The sequence below is a fragment of the Cryptotermes secundus genome, unplaced genomic scaffold, assembly GCF_002891405.2.
Source record: "Cryptotermes secundus unplaced genomic scaffold, Csec_1.0 scaffold373, whole genome shotgun sequence".
Lineage (NCBI taxonomy): Eukaryota > Metazoa > Arthropoda > Insecta > Blattodea > Kalotermitidae > Cryptotermes > Cryptotermes secundus.
The window spans coordinates 478,119-499,580 of NW_019720165.1; the positions used below are offsets into that span (position 1 = coordinate 478,119).

General features: G+C 41.4%; 2 protein-coding genes across 3 annotated transcripts in view; one reads left to right on the plus strand and one right to left on the minus strand.

Annotated features, from left to right (window-relative positions):
* The window catches only part of LOC111867280 (protein abrupt), a 460,728-nt gene that overhangs the window by 113,383 nt on the left and 325,883 nt on the right, over positions 1-21,462 (minus strand). The gene's annotated exons all lie outside the window — the stretch shown is intronic.
* The window catches only part of LOC111867257 (voltage-dependent L-type calcium channel subunit beta-1), a 368,762-nt gene that overhangs the window by 29,730 nt on the left and 317,570 nt on the right, over positions 1-21,462 (plus strand). For both annotated transcript variants that reach the window (XM_023856958.2, XM_023856967.2), the window contains exon 2: positions 14,945-15,034. In XM_023856958.2, the coding sequence (XP_023712726.1) occupies positions 14,945-15,034 (90 nt within the window). The remainder of the gene's footprint in view (positions 1-14,944; positions 15,035-21,462) is intronic.

Consider the following 21,462-nt stretch of genomic DNA (forward strand, 5'->3'; position numbering starts at 1 on the left):
GCTCGGTCGGTATAGTTCGCTTACGTACTAAAGCCCCGGAGTTTGCAGTTATAAATTTTACGTGAATCAGGATAACCCAATCGGGTAAGAGATTCTGGGATGAAATACAGCAGATATATATCCCGCGATATGTGCGATTCCCCCCTCCCCAAGCTAAGATATTAAGATATTTTTGTGTCAACCCAGACTCCTATACAACGGTTAGGTCAGTAGGGATCAAGAGGCTGACATGTGAAGCTGGTGCTGAGATTACGAATGCGTGGAGCTTTACTTCCATTCCTTTTGTAAGGCCTCATTTTATAAAGTGCCGGTCACGGTAGCCGATCTGTCTAAGGCATGTACTGTCTTCGCTCGCTCGGATACTGGGATCGTGGCTTCGAATTCCACATAAATCATGGATGTTTTGTATGTGTATGTGTTTATTCTGTCTTTGTGTTGTCCTGTCTTTATGGAGCGGCCTTGCGACGAGCTGATCACTCGTCCAATGAGTCCTACAGTCTACAAAATGATCAAAACGAAAAAAAAAGTAACCTTGACACCGTAAGGTGCAAGAGGCACGGTTTAAGTAAGTAATTTTATAAAGCATAGGATATTGCAAATACATGAAGAGTTTCATTTTCGTTTTTAATACAAATTCGCAATTTTTTAATTTTGAAACCAAATAGCCTCGTAGGTGTGTACCATATTTGGGAAGAATTTGTTGACTCAATATTTATGGTACACTTCCACAATCTTCATGCAGAAACTCATATCTGTACTATTTTTTTTCAGCCTTTAGCTTACTCTTCTGAAGATGGAAGCAGTACGTACCTCTGAAACACCACTAAACATTTACCAGTCTACATGGAATCACATTCCATATGACAGTAATATTCAATTTTGATTAACACGCCGTTATAGCTCAGGAGACAGAGTTCCTCAGGAATATTTCTCTTCGTCAATCTAATTCAAACTTTTCTGAAGAAGGGTCCTCTTCCGTGTAATTAGCTAGGTAGTTTATTTTTTGCTACCAGAAGTGACTGCATTGGTATTTGCTTGCGAATCTCCGTTGTTTCCTTAGAACTTAGTTAGTTATTGGAGAGGGTGGGTTTCCCCATGCACTTAGACCTGTATTGGTCCATTGTGCTTCCCTCTATGATTTTTACCAGTCTCTATATCCTACCGGTACTGGTGCTTACCATTAGTCCCGCCCAGCCAGCGAGACTGGCTCTACTAGCTGAGAGGTATCTATAATGCTTCCCCCATCTACCAGAGGTATTAGAGACTGCTGTTGGGCGGGAAACGTCCGTAATTTGGCTCAGTGACCTCCTTTGGAGATATGAGGTTCTTTTACGTGCCGTAAAGCTACGTCACGGGACCCACGGCTTAAAGTCCCTCCCGGAGGACTTGTTCCCTGAATTTTTCCGCCCTTAAAAATTCGACGACCTCCGCCGGGTATTTGAACCCGCGTACTACGAGTCATGAGGTGGGAACGTTACCTCTAGACTACGGAGGCCGCTTTCCTTAGAAGTTACTCTTTCTGTTGTGTATTGCGCTCATTTTTCTTTCTAACTTTTCAAAATTCTTATTCTTCAGCCACCACGGATTCCACAATTCCGCACCCTGTTCCTCTTCAAAATTAATTCCAAAATTCTAAATCCTCTACACACGAGGACAAGTACAAGTAACTGTCCCATCGCCAGGCCTCTACATACACACGAAAGCGTAAACACGCCTTGAAGCCCTGAGTACGATTCGAACTCGCGATCCCACTTTTGAGAGAACAAAGATATCTCCTCGCCCCTCCCAAATATCCTCTGTAAGTGATGTAACTTCTTTTTTATAAGTTTTGATTTTATTCGAAAGGTCCTTCCGAATACGATATATAGTTTCGTTAGCGGACTCTTTTGTTACAGGATTTTATAACGCCGTAGCAGTTACCTGTGTTACTAAAGCTGGTTATAGTTGGTTTGCTATTTAACGACGCTGTCAGTATCGAACCTATACAGCACCGATGGTTTCACGATTAATTAATGTAGAAGAGTTGCTGGAATGAGAATTGAAGGGGGAAACCGAGGAATTTGGAGAAAATCCGCCCCAGATCCACTTTATTCAGCAAAAATGCCATACGGCCTGACTTCGGACCCAACGCAGGCTGCCAGCGACTGGTTTCCTGGGTTACTACACTGCCCTACATTGGCGATGAGAAATATAGAGTTATTGTTGTTTCTCTTATAACTGACAAGAGAAATGGATTATTTCTTAATCTATCCCAATCAGAGCAGATGTCCTTAGGGTAATTTTTAATTCCCTTAGTGCGCTTAGTGGGGGCTGGAGTCCAACTGGGTCCACTCGGCACGGCGGCCACTGATTGGTTTTTGTAGCCTGCCCCGGGTGATTATGATGATGGAGAATTTGGTGGAATGAAGATTGGCAGGGGAAACCGAAGTACTCGGAGAAAAGCTGCCCTAGCGCCACTTTGTCCACCACAAATCCCACTTGACCAGACACGGGATCGAACCCGGGCTGCCGCGGTGGGAAGCCAGTGACTAACCGCTGTTCTTAGGGTAAGTCCAGTCCCATAAATGCTGAGGACGCGCGCTGAGAAGACGCCTCCATTTTAAGAAACCAAATGCGTGTAATATTTTTTGTTAGATATTATATGCCGAACACAGTGGCCGCGCAATATAAGGAATGAACCGTCTTCGGCCGCTCGAACACTGGGACCGTGTGTTCGAATCCCACTCGAGACATGGACGTCTGTGTGCATTTATTCTGTGTTTGTGTTAGGTAGCGGCCTTACGATTGGCTGATCCCCCATAAAGGAGTTCTACCGACTGTGTATAGGATCAAGAAACCGAAAAAACGGCCAAGGTCCAAAGGCTGTAGAGCCACAGAGGGGAGGAGGAGGTACTGTATTTTGAAAATTACGAACTAAGTGCGTGAACCTAGGATTTGAGGTCCTCCAACCAGCAGTTATTAGGAGATCTATATTCTGGGATATAATGTTGTGTAGTCCGTTGAAAGTCAACCGACATTTCGGTGGAACATGTTGCCTCAATCTTCAGGATCAGCAAAATAACACCATCAAATAAATAGCAAGTACAGCCTGAAAACAACAGCAATTAATCCGACGAAGGACGAAACTTATCTAAAGACAACTTAAAATTTGAGTGCTTCTTCACAGAAAACAGCCTGCGGCACCATTTCAAAGACAACCGGTTAATACTGTTTAGGGATTTACTACCATAATGAGGAGCTTCATAACTTGTACTCTTCTCCAAGTATAATTAGAATGATCAAGTCAAGGAGGATGAGGTGGGCAGGTCATGTAACACGAATGGGGGAGACGAGGAATGCGTATAGGATATTGGTGGGAAAGCCAGAAGGACGACCAAGGCGTAGGTGGGTGGACAATATTAGAATTGATCTTAGAGAGATAGGATGGGATGGTATGAATTGGATAGACGTGGCTCAGAATAGGGACCAATGGAGGGCTCTTGTGAACACGGTAATGAACCTTCGGGTTCCACAAAATCCTGGGAAAGTCTAGAGTAGCTGCAGAATTGGCGGCTCCTGAAGAAGGGCTCAGCTCCATGAGTAAGTAAGAATTCTTAGAATTTTATGGAACACAGAAATGCAGTCTGTAGCAAAATTCGGAGTACAGTAAACCTTCGTTATAAATGATTTGGGGGGGGGGGTCCGTTATCACAGGTGTCCGCTATAACCGAGGGAAAGAGTGTTAATGGGAGTACACAATAGGATACACAGCCAATAAACGCAATAAGCATAGAAACACAATGTAATTACATAAATGTTTTTATATTGGCGATCTTTTTTACTTTAAATATGCGTCTAACTACAAAATTTTTATTCTTTAATATCTCTAAAAATTCACAGCTGTACACAGCGAGAATTTTCCTTCATATTCGAGCCCCATTATGAAGAGAATTTACTGTATTTCAATGCCAAAACTGGAACCAAACCGAGTGCTTTTCAGATTTCACTGGACAATCGACGAAACAAAGTATGTAGGAGTTTAGGTTCTCACGCCGGTGGTTATGAAGACTTCTGTCTTCTGAGATATAACGCCGTGTAGTCCACTTAAAGTCAAACGACGCTTCGGATGAACATATCGCCTCCATCTTCAGGCTGTTGCTTGGCTTATTCGATCCTAAAAATGGAGGCGATATGTTCCTCCGAAAATCCGGTTGATTTTCAACGGAGTACACTGCGTTATATCACAGTAGACAGGACTTTTCGAAACAAAATACTCGTATATATGAAATGATTAATCGTACTTGATAATTAAATTAATCGTAAGAGTGCAGAAGGCTGGTCACGGTAGCCGAGCGGTCTAAGGCATGTACTGTCTTCGCTCGTTTGGAAACCGGGATCGTGGGTTCGAATCCCACTCAGGGCATGGATGTTTAGTTTGTGTGTGTGAGTTTTTCTGTGTTTGTGTACAGTTAGAGGCCTTGCGACGAGCTGATCAGCCGCCCAAGGAGTCCTACCGAATGTGTAAGATCTAGAAAAACCGAAGTGAACGGAGAAGTTCATGGAGGTAGGCCTAGGCCCACTGGGGCTGTAGTGCCAAGGAAAAAAAAAGAGTGAAGAAGATGCATTAAGTGATTAAGAAGTTTTGGGAGAAAAATTAGTATTAAGTTCCACGAATTTTGAATCTCTGCCCTAGATAGAAGTCATGATCAGCTTCGAACCTTGGGTCTTACAACCCGTCATACAAAAAATAATTTTCCCCATGTAAGCAAACGTTAAGAATGACCAAGTAGGTCGTAATGACACTGACTGTTGTCCTATTCTCTACAATCACGAATACTTTATGTTCAGAATACTGAAATTATAACCGAAATATAAATTGTGAATTCCTTACATACCTCCTTGTACTCCTTCAGTCCTCACCTGCCTTTCCTTTCGACCTCTTTGACGAGATAGGGGAAGGATTCTTTCGCAGGTAAAAAACATCATTAGTGGGTTGATCCTAGACCTCACTCCAGCAAACTGAAAGCGTAGTTCACTACTTAAAAAAGTGAAGGCATGCAACACACCTCTGATATAAACGAGCGTCTAGCTTATATAAAAATATCCTTTCAGGAGCTATGATATTATCATAATCGCTAATGTGTATTACCGAGCAGAATTTAGGTCGTTGTAGGTAAAAATATAGGTAAATTATATTTCATATAAATATTACGGTCCTGAATTTATTATTTCTTTTACCTGAGGAGGTGGTTAAGTAAAAAGGAAATAAACGCCATCGATTTTAAATTGTCTGGTTTTCCCACCCCTCTCATTTAACCGTTATGTTCCCTTCTTATCTTCTAAGGTTAATCTTGAAACCTGAAAGTAAGTTTAATGATGTTGTGTTAATTTCATGAAGCTGGCCTTTCAGAACACTGAAGGAAGATGGAGCTTTTATGTTTTCGAAACTTTCGACATTTCTAAGGTGCAAGAAAGCAAGTTATTTTCGACTGTACAATTTTAAATCTAGTCACGTGATATGTACTGAAAGAATGCGCTACAGAACAAGGTTTCAGTTTCAGTTAAATCTGTATACTTCAAATCTTAAAACTGTTACAATTTATTTATACATACGACAATGGACGGTTTATGAACACTGAGTGTTTCTCTCTATGTCGCGTAACTCATTTCATTTCGTTCTGTAGATTCTAAAGTGTTTTGACGATGTTGTATAACACTTGGAGTCACTGTATTTTGGTGCTTTGTCTATCGTCCGGTATTCAAGAGAACTAGAGAATACGACGTTTCGGTATTTATATCTGTTTCCTTCCTCAGGTGAGCGGGGAGACACCTATTCTGTTATATCCATTAGAAAGATACTTCTCCTATCTGGATCCCCCTTATTAGCAATGAGATTAGCAACTCACAGGAAAGATCAGTGGGATCTGACAGATTCGTCATGGGTTTTTGCTAGATTTGGGTTCCGAAGTTTCAGTTTTTACTCCGCGTTGGAGTTCCGATAGGGAGAAATTTTTTGCCCTCTCCACGTCGTGAACACTGGTTCTGTGACACACCCATTCTCCTATCTAATGGGTAACAAGTAGTCTTCCCCGGGGGTACAACGGCCTGGGCGTCAAGCTGACTAGTCACCTTTAACTAGTGTCGAGTTAAAAATACGTGGATTTATATATCTATTCCCCCATACGTCTTCATGGAGTAGTGTTTAATTAGTTATCCGAATGGACAACTCTACAGTTTTATGGAACAAAGTTGTCTTTAAGAAGATTACAGCCACTCACCTTGTCAAGAATTAAGCAGCATTTTAAAAACCTAAAGAGTTCTCCATAAAACCGCACCACCAGCACCATCCTGAACCATATGAATGCAGTCCAAACTTTCCCAACCAATTCACCGTTTACTTCAAGGTTTTCAAACTGGTTTGATCTCTTTAATTTTCCCTACCAATAAATTTTATACATTTTCTTCTCTCCCGTGCGTCTTTTATGCCCCCATTTCCTCGTACACTTTCCGGATTTCATCTAGTAACAGTTGGAGAGAATTACGGTTTATGCGTCTCGTAATTACGCAACTTTCTAGAAGCCTCTTATTTCCTACTTCATACGTCAAACCGTCTCCTGAGCATCTTCCTTCCAAACACAATATCAACAGGTAAACACAGAATCATCACAAGACAGGAAAATTGCGAAAGAAAATCAGTCGGGTTAGCAGGCAACTAATAAAATGGAGGGGTTGCCGTTCCACAAACAAACATATTTCGGTCTAGATGGGCCATAATCAAGTGATTCTTGATGAAACACACAACTGGGGAAGGACCACATGTAATCGACTGTGCAAGTATAAAATATTTTCGATTTTAAATTAAGATTTGAAAACTGTATTAAAACAATGCAAAAAGAAGGTTCTTATAAGAAGTGGTTTTGAAGCTGGTCTGATGGTGATCACATCTTAAATTTATTGTGACGCGTTTGAGTTTATGACAGCCTACCTAGGCTGAAACATATTGTAAGGAAGTTGAGGTGGGCAGGTCATGTAGCACGAATGGGGAAGACGAGGAATGCATATAGGATATTGGTGGGAAAGCCAGAAAGAAAGAGACCACTGGGAAGACCAAGGCGTGGGTGGATGGACAGTATTAGAATGGATCTTGGAGAGATAGGATGGGATGGTATAGATTGGATAGATCTGGCTCAGGATAGGGACCAGTGTGAACACGGTAATGAATCTTCGGGTTCCATAAAATGCTGGGAAGTTCTTGAGTAGCTGCAGAATTGGCGGCTCCTCCAGAAGGGCTCAGCTCCATGAGTAAGTAAGTAAGTATGTAAATAAAGTCAGTTGCAGTTTTAGTGGGAAATTGTTACGATTATCTGCGTGATTACTGAATTGAAAGCGTAAAATCAACTGATAAAATACATATATGTCCACGTACAATACTCTCTTCTACCTGTAAATACAAATATCTTTTAAAGTATGTAACTTTAATAACTTAAAAAATTCACGAAAAGCTCGTACTAGTAAATTTATATTTAGATAAAAAAATTATAGAATAATAAAATGCACTAAACGATGTTATTATCTTGAATCATCCCATAGAAATTTTTGTTAAAAACGGACACTGCAATACCGTATCAAGTATGCGAGCTTGTTGATGGATGGATAGGTAGATAATCTTCATAATGTTGTCATTTTACATATATATGTATTTTGTGCTAATAACGCATATGTACGTCCCACATTATGTGAACTACGCGAAACACATTCTACTTCAAACAGTTTATTTAATACAAATATTTCGTGGTCATTGGAATGCATCTGTGGTAACATCAAAGCGTGTAACCGAATCTGCATAACAAAATGTAAATATGTCCATGATTTCTCATACACCCATTCCACATAATTCTGCAAAATAGGGCAAGGTTGGATGCATTGTTGTTTCACAGTGTTTTACTTTAATGTCAGTCATCGCCCGAAAAGCATTCACCTACTCATTCATCAGTAATCTGTCAAGACGACAGGTCCACAGTCTCTTCCAAAACAGTTCCTCCACTTAATACCATCTCGAGCATTCTCTTTCAAATAAAAATATCCTCTTCTGTTCCAAAAGTCATCCAGTATCTTCTTATGTCTTCTTCCTCGTCTTCTGGGCACTTCTATCCGCCTCCAGTTTGTTTTGTCTACAGAGGAAACATCTCGCATACATGGTATCTCTGTTTTTTGGAAAGAGACTATCCAGGAAAAGTCATAATGTGGTAGTTTTTCCATTTGCTTTCCACATCGCAGTACAACAGCCGTTCAAACCACTCTGGTCACGCCTGTTGCTATACGAACTTGAACCATCTCGAGCATCATTTGCTCTGTGCTTCAAGTCGCTGCTGATGACGCTGCTTCCGGCATCAGTTTTTGGTGTGTCTCTTCGTCTGATGCCTACCCTTTGACCTGTCCAGCAAGGGAGGCCCTGCCAGTAGCTACGCTACCGCTGGTATAGCTCTCAGGGTCCTTGCCATACTCAAGACCCCTCACCACGATAAGGTGGAGACATCAACGAGGGGGCATTCACCTACTAAAGGCACATAAAGATAATTAACAGAACAATGAACAACCAACCGAGCATAACTTCTATAAATTGTGATGCTATGAAGACAAGGTGACATGTTCTCCAGGAAATCACTTTAACTGCACATGGACCTCAATTGCCGAACTTCAGTATCAGAAATGGAGGGGATGCATGGGAGTAATAAGAAAATTGTATGATTAGGGACTGTACATGTGATCAAGTTTGAAACGTAGCCTTTCTTATATAAGTTGAAGATCGAAAGAAAGAGAGGACCAAATAAAAGAAAGAATGTATAAGAAGCGATGAAAGGACATAAAAAAGAAAGGAACGAAGAAATCGTGGAAACAAAGAAAGGAAGGGAGGAAACATGGAAAGGAAGAAAGAAAGAGGAATTATAAGAAATATAAAAGAATTAAAGTAAGGAAGATGAAATACCGCACCATAGCTCAAGCGGTTTGTCGCTGGCTTCCCACCGCGCAGGCCCGGGTTCGATCCCGGGTCTGGTCAAGTGGGATTTGAGGTGGACAAAGTGGCGCTGGGGCAGGTTTTCTCAGAGTCCTTTGATTTCCCCTGCCACTCTTCATTCCAGCAATTGCTCCACAATCACCCTCACCTATCATCTGGGGCTGGTACAGTAGGCCAGAAGTGGCTGCAGTACAAGGGACTTAGTCCCACCCCCACTAGCAATAAATGGAAGATGCAAAATATGCCTATGTGTACACGATAGAAAATATGATCATTAAATATTTTATTGCATAGGCCTGCGTTCATAACTTATCTAAGGCTATATTCGGTTTCGAGAATCCTTAACTTATACGAAATAAAAAATATATACGAACATTTTCAAATAAAGCCCAAATCCTGACTAGCCGATAAAGTACAAATCCATCCGGTGTCAGCGTACTCTACTGGAGGTCATATGTTTAGAACGTAAACAGTGTGCATGCATGTGAAGACGCAAAAAAAAAAAAACAGAAATAATGCTGAAGAACTTGTTTCCTCCCTTGCAGAGGAGGCATGAAACGACTCCGAGAACATGACAACTTCTGTGCTTGATTTATGCAACGTGTCAAGCATTTTGGTTACGTATTCCATGTGTTTACAGCTTCATTAAAGAAGAGCATGAGAGGAATTCTTACACCATTTTGCATGAGATATGTGTGGAATATTTCATTCAGTGTGTGAAATTTCTGGGACATAAATCCATGACCTTGATTTTCTTGCAACGTCAGGCATTTTTCCGACAATAAGAGCTAGGAAACTGACAGGAAGCCGCGGAACAGAAAACAGCGGAAGTAAAGACACCCAACTGGAGTAACGGCAAGGAGGCTCTCTGGAACAGATGCCTTTCTTGTTCCTGGGGGAGGGGATATTATGTAGGTGTGAAATCAATAGCAATAATTAATAATACAAGGAGGTGGTGAGGAGGACAGATATATACAGAGTCAGAAGAGAGTAGGGTCAAACTTCGAAACATCAGGTAGGTATGTCTGTCTCACATATGGCCACTGTTCAATATACGAATTTTACTGATGCACTGAGTCCACCACCGCTTCAAACCTCTACAAAATTTTTGATGAATATTTCTTAGATCTTTCATAGTAATTACAATGATTTAAATATAATCCTTGTCAAATATTCAGATTTCTGGATTCTTTTAGCCTGTTTATGAATTTCGTATCATTACTTATAACGTAAGTTGTTTTCCTTTTATTTGTTGTCTTTCATTTTGTTTCCACTGAAATTTCATAATTTTCATCAGTTCAATAAAATTCTATAGTCTAGTGGTCAGAGTTCCTACCTACAAATCCAGACGTCCCAGTTTCGATTCCCGGAGCTACCAGATTTTCTGAGAAGTAGAGGGTCTGGAACGGGGTCCACTCAGCCTCGTGATGATAATTGAGGAGCTATTTCAAGGAAATAGCAGCTTCGGGCTAGAAAACTGAGATTAGCGGCCGTGGGGATCCGTGGCGCTGAACAAGCGACACCCTCTATCCGTAAAAGTTGGCACTAACTTCGACGACAAATGGCGGTCGCTCGGTCGGTATAGTTCGCTTGCCGACTACAGGCCACGGAGTTTGCTTTTTTAAACAAAACTTGTACATTCATGGAACCTGAATGGTAATGAACATGACCACAAAAAGGAATCCTGTTTCCTGGTGTCGCACGCCGTATAATCCGTTAGAAATTTCCCGCTTCGGAGAAACGCAATTTTTAGTTCTTTGATAACGTTAAAATGTTCTTAGATACATTCGTTGTCAGATGTTATATGGAGTAAGATGGCTCAATATATATTCAAGTTGCTGAATCTTGTGGTAATGGTGCGGAATATTCGGACTTCATGAAAATAAATTTGATTTTGAGCTGATTCGTGTCTATTAACAGCAGAAAGAACTCGCTGTACCGTGGGGCGAAACAGGTACGTTGATTGGTTGGGTGGGTGCCTACGTTTAACAAAATACTACCAAGGTTCAAAGTAAAGAATATATGATGGGTAGAGTATAGGACACTTAGCGGAGAGATGACAAAAGCATACAGAGTTCCGGTTGGAAAACCTGAAGCCAACAGACCACTTGTGGACCTAGAAATAGATGCTTGGATAATGTTAAAACTGAGAAATGTGGTGAGAAGCCTCAGGATGGGAATGGGGACCAGTGAAAACATTTTAGTAAAGGAATGGACCATTGTTTTCAATATCTTGTTTTCATATAATGCGTATTGGAAAAGAGGGGTCACTCTATCTACAGGTCCTTAAAAATAAATTCGAATAATTTGATTATTAGGAGTGACCTTCAAATTTGAGGCTTTCACGGCGGTGACTATGAAGAAAGCAGTCTTCTGGGACGTGGCGCCGTGTAGATATTATATTAAACGACGTTTCGGGGGAACGTATCGCCCCCATCTTCAGGGTAGAAGAAAAAATAAGAAAATCCGCAAGCAAGGTACTAGCAGACTAATGCTAGTACCTGCTCTTGCTGGTTCTTCGCTTGCTGATTTTCTTCTTTTTTTCTTCTACCCTGAAGATGGAGGTGATACCTTCCTCCGAAATGTCGTTTAACACAATATCTACACGGCGTAACATCCCAGAAGACTGCTTTCTTCATATTTAAATTTGACAAAAACATTTTTTTTTTGTCATTGCGGTTGCCTCACATTCGGACTCATGTGGCAAAACCAATTATATAGTTAAAACAGAAGTAAAGCAAATAAATATAATATTTCTTCCTAGTAGTACATAATAGAATTTATATTTCGGAGATTTCGTCCAGTTTATGATCCCTATTATCTCCCTCGTACGTTCCTACGCAATTGTGTGTCAGTAGGTTGTACAGGATAACAACGTAAAGTCATTAAGGCACTGGAAATAGTTTGGGTATGACGAAATGATAATTCTGTTATTAACGACAGGGTAGACGAACATTAACAGTACATTACAACCACCGCAGTTCTCACTGCAGTGAGACCCCCATTAGACTCGGATTGTTTTCGTTAAGATAAGGATTCCACTTAGTACTTTTCACCATGTACAGTTCTGACAATGAAAATATTTACTTCGCCTAGAATTGCGCTCAATGCAAATAAAATAACGAGCTTTCGATAACGCTGTTATTCTTGACGTTTAAAAGTCAACTTTTGCTTTTTGAATCACAGCACGAACGTCGACAATGCCGAAATGCTGCCAGCTTCTTCTCCCGGCCATCTTTACCATCGTGAATGAGGATGCAGGTTAATATTTTTTTTTCCTTGGCACTACAGTCCCAGTAGGCCTAGGCCTACCTCCATGAACTTCTTCCTTCACTTCGGTTTTTTTTAGACCTTACACATTCGGTAGGACTCCTTGGGCGGGTGATCAGCTCGTCGCAAGACCTCTACCTTACACAAACACATAAAAACGCACACACACAAACTAAACATCCATGCCCTGAGTGGGATTCGAACTCACGATCCCGGTTTCCAAGCGAGCGTAGACAGTACATGCCTTAGACCGCTCGGCTACCGTGACCGGCGCAGGTTAATATTAGGCTCCGTGAATTCCAGAACCTTTCTGCATGTCCTGATTAAGAATATAGAGAACATACACACACCTTAACAATCCTGGAGCCTTTGGTCTCGTCTGTTTAATAATCTCGAAAACCGTAAGACTTAGGGAAGAACGCATTAGACACGAAATGTATGTTATACACGTATCTTTCTGTACAACTTTCATTAGAAATGTTCGTAGTCCAGATAAATATTTGTCGAGTCACGCTACAGATGCTAGAAGAAAAGCATGCAGTTTTAATGCAAATTGTCCGTTATCGTGTTCCGATGTTAACTAAAATTCGAATAAGTTGACGAATTTGAGTATATTAGAAAACATATGATTTCACGAAAATTCGTTTAGTGGTTCTATACTTGTCAGATATAAAAGGACGAACAGGCTGACATGACATAGCTAACTGGGGCAGTTTTAAAACTTTTATATCCGAAAATCCCAAAAATGTTAAATATTTTCAAGATCATGTATACGGGACATCACAGACTATATACCCGTCTACGAACTGTAATGCATTTTGAAGCTGCATTTCAGTTTGCCACGATATTGACGTCAGTTTTAGTTCACTACTACGTCACTGAAGGAGCCGGGATAGCGCAGTAGGTATAGCGACTGCCTACGGGTTGGATGACCGAGGGGTCGGAGCTCGAGTCCCAGTAGGGTCAAGAATTTTCACTTCTCGATCTCGTCCAAATAACCTCCTATTCAATGGGTACCGGGAGCTCTTTACCCAGGGTTAAAGCGACCGCGACGTGAAGCTGACCTATCACCTCCAACTAGTGCCGAGGTCAAGAAAATATGGCTCTAAACATCCGCTTCCCCATACGCCTTCCTGGCTTAGTGTTTAATTAGTTAAGCTCAGGGACAACTTTATCTTTTACTACGTCATTGAACGTCACTGTCTCCTTGCATTCGTCTTGTCGCTGTCGCTAGGGACTCACTGCTTATGTTTCTACTATTGGGCGGGAAATGTCCTTGAATTTGGCTCAGTGACCTCCTTTGGAGATATGAGGTTATTTTACGTGCAGTAAAGCTATATCACGGGACCCACGGCTTAAAGTCCCTCCCGGAGGATTCGTTCCCTGAATTTTTCCTCCCCTAAAAATTCCACAACCTCCGCCGGGTTTGAACCCGTGTACCACGAGTCATGAGGTGGGAACGTTACCTCTAGACTACGGAGGCCGCTCTCCAAACATGTTACTCGCCGTAGAAGTGAACCTAGTATACGTTTTTAAGTGGATGGTGCATTGTACTGTGAAGTGCACTGCGATGTTTACGGTCCCATGGGAGGAGTAACAAGTTCTTAGAGCACATTCCAAGTACACGCGAATGGAATTGTGGCCGAAAGCACGTGAAACATAATTCTCCTTAAGAACCTAAAAGTCGCTTAGCCATCCAATAAGTTAAAGATTTTATGGAATCAGAAGGCTCATTCCCTTTATAATGAGGTCGGACACTGGACCCTGTTCATAACCAATATCCTCTGTAGCCCATCACTATCGGGTATACCACATCTGTCTGTCCGCAACGGAAGCGCCTCTTCCACCTGACCATTCTCATATGACGTCACACCTTCCTGATACACAGCGGTCATCTGGGCGTGGATCTCTCTGGCAGATTTCCCTTGCAAGTGCAGGAAGTGTATCACAGCGCGAGCCTCAATTTTCTCAACAGACGTCGCCATTTTGCTTCTGCCTCTTCCGGCGGCTCCCTCTGTCCACTTGGCGCGGGAAAATTTGACTGTTGGGCAAGCTCAAGAAATGGGCTATGTTCTATATAGAACGATATTTTGGAACTATGATCTTCTCGTGGTGATAATTAAAACATTATGACTTCTCATTGCACATTAGTTACTGTGAGGAGTTTCATGTCCCACTCTAACCCAAATCTGGGGGATCACCTCTCTCTGTTATTCCGACTGCTAATAGTCACGAGTATATTCGTGGCTACCGTCCATACTTAGGCCGCGCCATAGCTCAAGCGGTTAGTCGCTGGCTTCCCACCGCGGCGGCCCGGGTTCGATCCCGGGTCTGGTCAAATGGGATTTGTGGTGGACAAAGTGGAGCTGGGGCAGGTTTTCTCCAAGTACTTCGGTTTCCGTGCCAATCTTCATTCCACCAATTGCTCCACAATCACCCTCACCTATCATCTGGGGCTGGTACAATAGGTCAGAAGTGGCCGCAGTACAAGGGACTTAGTCCCACCCCACTAGCAATAAAAAAATACCGACCATACTTGGAATTCGTATCGTTTGTCCGTAAACTGGGGACATGCAATGCCATGTCTACTAAAAAAAATACATAATTATGAATATAATTAATTAACTTGTGTTTTTTTAACGGCTAGGAAAACTGCTATCTCTTTTTTTCACTTTGCAGAGTCGAGGGAAAGGAACAAAGCACAAGAAAAAATATAAAGGCTCAACAGGTGGCAGTCTTAGCGACAGCTCTGGCAGCGTGATTCGGCAGGTAGGTGTACTTATCGACCTCCCTATCTTCATTATCTCAAAATTTCATCCTTACATAATTCATGTTCCTTTATGTAAATATGTTAATATCAGGCTGAGCTCATACTCTGTTACCTTCAATCTCGTCTAATCCAAAAGGACTGCCCTCAAATGCCATTACAAAACGAAGTGAATTTCAGTGAGTTTATGTGTCGTGAAATTTATTACTGCCAAATGTTATTATTTCATATAATAAATTGTTAAAATGAAACTACTGCAGTAATGTAAGAATAGCAAAAGAAAAAACAGGTATATCACCTGAACGATAAGGGCCAGTATATAACTTTAAGAAGATTAATAACTGAGCCGAATGAGCACAGCATACAGAATGGACATCCCGTCCACCGGACTTCGCAAGACTGTAGTTTATGTGACTAGGAACGGTATTAGTTTTTTCAGATTATTTTGAGTACATAGTAACTGCAAATTTGCAAATTTTGAATTCAGATTAGCGACAGCGCTATAGTTACTTGTAGTTACGTTGTATAAGTTTTCAGTAAATCCAATTACCAATCCAAACCTCACATATGGTCACTCCATAAAATCGTGACATGATCTGATTTTGTATTTTCAAATATTTATGCAAATTTTAAGGACCGAATTTGATATACTGGGTCAGATTCTCATCTTCTTCGAAAACTTATTCCATAAATTTGCAAATTATTCAGAATCAATTAAAACTAATGCGTTAATTTCGATATTTAAATTTAATCTTTCGTATGTCCACTTGTGATCATATCACCAATCTGTTCTCAAGATAATTTATATTGTCATGCTATTTGCCACAATACTAAGAATCCCACATGTCCTAAAGCAGAACTCATTACCAATAACCTTTAAATTAATGTTTTTCATTTCTTGAAGTAAACGTGGGTAGGGATTGAAATAGATAAATATTAATAATGTCTGTCATTGGAAAACAAAAACTGGTTTGTATGCAAGCCTGCTAATATGATTCAAATTATAATGACTTTATTTTTGGTTAAAAATAATAGCATGTTATATGCTAAGATAGTCCACTCATTTACCAGCGTTTCTCAGTGAAGAGCGCTGCGTTTAAGAGCAGTAAAAGTCATATTTTAATAATATCAACAATTTGTAAACAAATTAGACACATGTCATCTCTTTCAATTCCTGAGGTTTGTGAATAAGGAACTAGAGAAATGTAGAAGAAAGTGTTATGGCCTAAACGTGGTACTGCCTTGAGAGACTGAGGAAAAGAAAGAAATCCATCAGTATGGATAACCTAATGAGATATGAAGTAAGATATTCTCAAATATGAAGCAGGGAAGTTAGCTTCTAGGCTGCGACCTCTATTTAGATAATAACTGAACATATATTTGTTTAATGCCGCGTTATCAACTGCATAACGTACGAGGAATGAGGGAGGTACACAAATTTTAGTTGGAAAATACAGAGGAAAGAGACGCAGTGGGAGGCCTACACCCACTTTGGAAGATACGTAATATTATAGGTCTTCAGAAAACACGTTTGAACGTGGACTTCATTTGTTACAGAATAGAGTCCAGCAACGAATTTCCTGTGAAAATTCTGGGTTCCATAAAGGCGGTTTATTTCTTGAACAGTTTAGCGACTATCAACTATTCAATCACTGAATTTACACAATAAGAGTAGATACTGACTATATTCAGAGCGATCAAAAGATAAACAAATGAATAAAGAAATAAATTTAAAAAAGGAATGAAATGGAAAATGAAAGCCAGCAACAGAAAATAAATAAAGAAGTCGGCTTTTACGAACAGCAAGTAAATAGGAAAAACAGTTCGTTGAACTAGAAAGAAACTTGGTGTCACCTTACATCTGACATATTATATTATTCATGATAAAATATTGTGGCTGTATTTGAGAAAAAATTATATAAATGCATTTTAAAACTGTCAATATTCATGGATTTTCATCTGCGGAAATTCGACAATGAAATAGCTTAAGAGCCCTCATCCGCCACTGGGACCAGCAAATCAAAGACAAGCTAGCGTAACTTTCCGATATGTATAAGACTCTTTTGTTTGGTGTACGTGAATGCGTGGACCTTCAGTTTCCGAACTTGTAGAAGCTGGAGTAGCAAAAAGAATTCTCGTCCACCAAAAACCTGTTTCCACGCAGAGTTATCGCCAGTATAAAGCGCCGTAACTGTAGATTCCCAGCAGGCGTGTCCCCAGGACGGCCGCCAACCTCACCGTTAGCAGCTAAGTGACTTGTTGCTGGCTGGATGACTGGGGTTCTATTCTCAGTAGAATCAGGAATGTTCTATCACCACAATTACAGCGTGTCTGATGCCCACTCAGTCTCCTACAGAAGTGTACAGAATGTTCTCTCAATGCAAATAAAAAACGGAGAGTGAAACTGAACACTCATCATTTTCTAATACGCCGTAGTGTAGTGGTTGAGGGGCTATGCTACAAGCCGGAAGGTGGCGGGTTCAAGTCCCGATGAGGTCATTGGATTTTTTCAGTTGACTTAATCCTTCCAGCCGCACTAGGCCCTGGAGTTTACTCAGCCTCTAACAGAAATGAGTACCAGGAGTTAATTAAATAATTTTCCTTGGGAGTAAAGCGCGGCCGGTGCGTAAGGCTGACAACCTTACCGCCATCTTTGAGCCGATTGTCTAGATAATGTGGGAGCCTCAACGTATCACAACCCTATGGACCTTCACGGCCTGGTACAGGATTAGCTTTACCTTACTTTACGGATAAGAATGTATGGAGTTTCACTTCACGTCACTCCATCAATATACTTTCATGACGTAATGTTTATGTATTGGGACAACTATTTAATATTCCCAAAGAAAATTAATATAGAAGTTAGGATAGGGGGTCCCTGGACTGAAACTGAAAGCTGGACTTCCAGAACACGAAGGAATACTGAACACAATCCACGATGTTTCGTAATGCAACTTCTGGTAGATTCAATATTTACTTAAGAACGCTTTCTCTATTACAAAAGCTACATGACTCGACAGTTATTAATCGATAAATTAATATGAATACAATTTCTCTGTGATATGACATATGGTTATTTTATGGATGCAAAGTCTGGGCCTGCATAACGTCAAATGAGCAGAGAATTTTATGGATAGTTCGCAGACAAGAATTTGAGATTTCTGATTCTTGTGGTTATGAGTTATTTCAAGGTCGTGAGTGTTCTCATGCTTCTGATTGTTCTAAAGATGAATGAGTGTTCTCATGGTCGTTAAAGTTCTGGTGGTGAGTGTTCTAGTGATCGTTAGTGTTCTCATGGTGAGTCAGTGTTCAGATCAGGGTCTTCTGGGATTTGATGCTTTATAATTTAAAGCGATCTGGAGCACCCAGCGGCCTCTATCTTCCGCTTTCCTGAAGAAGTAGATCAAATAAGAATTTGCTGGCTGGAGGACAATCCTAGCGCTGTCAGGGTATGAAACCAGCATTTGTGTGGCGGGACCTGGGGAGTGAAAATATTCAAGACAGCCGGCCTCACAGTCGAGTAACAAACACGAACCTTCTGCATAGTTAACTGTCACATTGGGACGTTCGATATACTCGATGAATCGATATATGATTTAGTTAACATGAAAAATATTCCTTTCTAATAATAGTAACTAAAGTGAATTTGAGATTTTCGCAGCGACTGCTTTGTCTTCTGGGATGAAACACCACATAGTCGGTAGAAGTCCATCGACGTTTCATAAGAATATACTGCCTCCAACTTAAGGCTCAAAGAGTAAGAACAGAAATTAACACTCTGGCTTGACGCCTCCATCTTGTTGACTATTTGGATGGCTTATTCTTCGCTCTGAAAATGGAGGCAGAATGTTCCTCCGAAATATCTGTAACATTCGACCGGATTACATGGCATTATACGGTAGGGTTAAGAATTTTCTCTTCTCTATAGCGTCCAGACCGGCTCTGGGGCTCAACCAGCCTCCAATTCAGTAGGTACCGGGGGCTCTTTCGTCGGGGTAGAGCGGCCTAGTCGTGAAGCTGACCACTCACCTCCAACCACTGCTGAGGTCAAGAAAATATGGACCTATATATCCACTACCCCATACGTCTTTATTGCGTAGTGTTTAATTTTTCTTTTTTATTGCTAGTGGGGTGGGACTAAGTCCCTTGTACTGCGGCCACTTCTGGCCTATTGTACCAGCCCCAGATGATAGGTGAAGGGTGATTGTGGAGCAATTGGTGGAATGAAGATTGGCAAGGGAAACCGAAGTACTCGGAGAAAACCTGCCCCAGTACCACTCTGTCCACCACAGATCCCACTTGACCAGACCCAGGATCGAACCCGGATCGCAGCGGTGGGAAGCCAACGACTAACCGCTTGAGCTATGGCGCGGTCCCTAGTGTTTAATTAGTTAAGCACCTTTACATAGCGTTATATCCCAGAAGACAGTGTTAATAATTTTCATTATTATCTGCAAGTAATATAAAAGTTATTCTAAGTGGTAAGTTGTAAAGTAGTTTCACGGACTTTCTAATTATAAAACAGAGAAAGAGGGAGTGAGAAGGGGGCGCAGGAAAGAGAGGGGACCACTGGACAGAGTGTTTGTAGTTACAGCAATTGTTAGGGTTCACGGTTTAAAATCAGATAAATGACAGTCATTAATATGGGCTCTAAGCAGATATCGAGGAATGCAAGGGATCAAGGGGTGGTCCTCCAACTTGGGGGTTGGGCGTGAGGCTAACAACTTCTCACCTTAAAAAATATACTTGTTACGAAAATTCTCAAGAAGCCTCCGACCTGGACGGATTCCTTGAATAAACGACCTAAGTTAAAGAAAATGGAGAAGCTTCATAACTTGTACTCTTCTCCAAGAATAATTAGAATGCTCAAGTCAAGGAAGATAAGGTGGGCAGGGAATGTAGCACGAAAGGTGGAGAAGAGGAATATATATAGGATATGGGTGAGAAAGCCAGAAGGAAAGAGACCACCGGGAAGACCAAGACGTGGGTGGACAATATTGAAATGGATCTTAGAGAGATAGGATGGGGTGGTATGGATTGGATTGATCTGGCTCAGGATAGGGACCAGTGGAGGGCTCTTGTGAACACAGTAATGAACCTTCGGGTTCCATAAAATGCTGGGAAATTCTTGAGTAGCTGCAGATTTAGCTTCTCCTCAAGAAGGGCTCAGCTCCATAAGTAAGTAAGTAGGGAAGTAAGTAAATAGTTATTAGGAGCCGATGACAGTGGCCGCGCGGTCTCAAGTATGAACCGTCTCCTCCCGCTCGAACGCTGGGGTGGTGGGTTCGAATCCCACTTAAGGTATGGATGTCTGTGTTGCCTGCGTGCAGGTATCGGCCTTGCGGAGGGCTGATCCACAGTAGAAGGAGTCCTACTGCGAAGGAGAAAAAGAAGCCAGGGCCCAACATAGGGCTGTAGAGCCACTGATGGCCGCAAGGGAATGCTGTATAACTGTTACGCAATATCAGTAGGGAATTTAGAGAATAATTTAAATTTAATTTATTGTGCTATTCCCAGCATCCGAAAGTATTTTACAGCGAAATGTTTGAGGGCCTCACAACTCTGAAACCGAAGAGTATACAGGCTTCTCGATTCTACGCTGTACAGCTCGGAAAGACCCTGAAGTTTCGGAGGAACATATCGCCTCCATCTTCAGGGACGAAGAGTAATCCATTCAAGAAACCAGCAGATGCAAGCAGCAAGGTGAATTGAGCTTGTTGTCAGTTTTCTTAAGGTCTCTTCTATAGCTTAGTCTTCGTCCCTGAAGATGGACGGATATGTTGCTCCGGAATGACGGAGTCTCTCCGGACTACACGGCGTTAACACGCAGAAGATTTTGCTCTCCAATAATTACAGTGTCTTAAAATTATTACAATGAAAGGGTGTAATAATTGCTTGCTTCTGTTTCCCTTTACGAAACCTCAGAACAAAATCCTTCCCCCACCCCTTTAAAAAGAAAGCTTTAGAAATTATCCCTCTTGGACTCTACACAAAGGCCCAGCACTTCGCAGTGCTTAGCCAAAGTCATGTTGGGATGGGGGCAAGAGGGGGCATATTATCCGTCCTACGCTGTTCTCCTATCAACCTGTTTTGCCCTCTCAAGCAGGGCCCTACCAGCCATATGTCGTAGACCTGTCGCCAAGTTTGGAACCCACAATGAAGCAAGAAGCGGTTCAACAACTATGCAAATCGTTACCATCACAACGAAACAAAACCGATTCTATCTCTTCTTCTTCTTCCTTTTTTATTCCCCAACTTACCTTATTGCTTCTTCTGAAGCTCACACACTCCCATCGCCTGCCTTTTCAATGGTAATAGACGAGAGCAAAACAGCCTCCTCTCTCGGCTTCCTTTTTTTTTTTTTTTGGAGGGGGTTTTTGAATGGTATAGGGTTAGCTTTTTAGGAACCAGAGGCTACTCGCATTGGGTG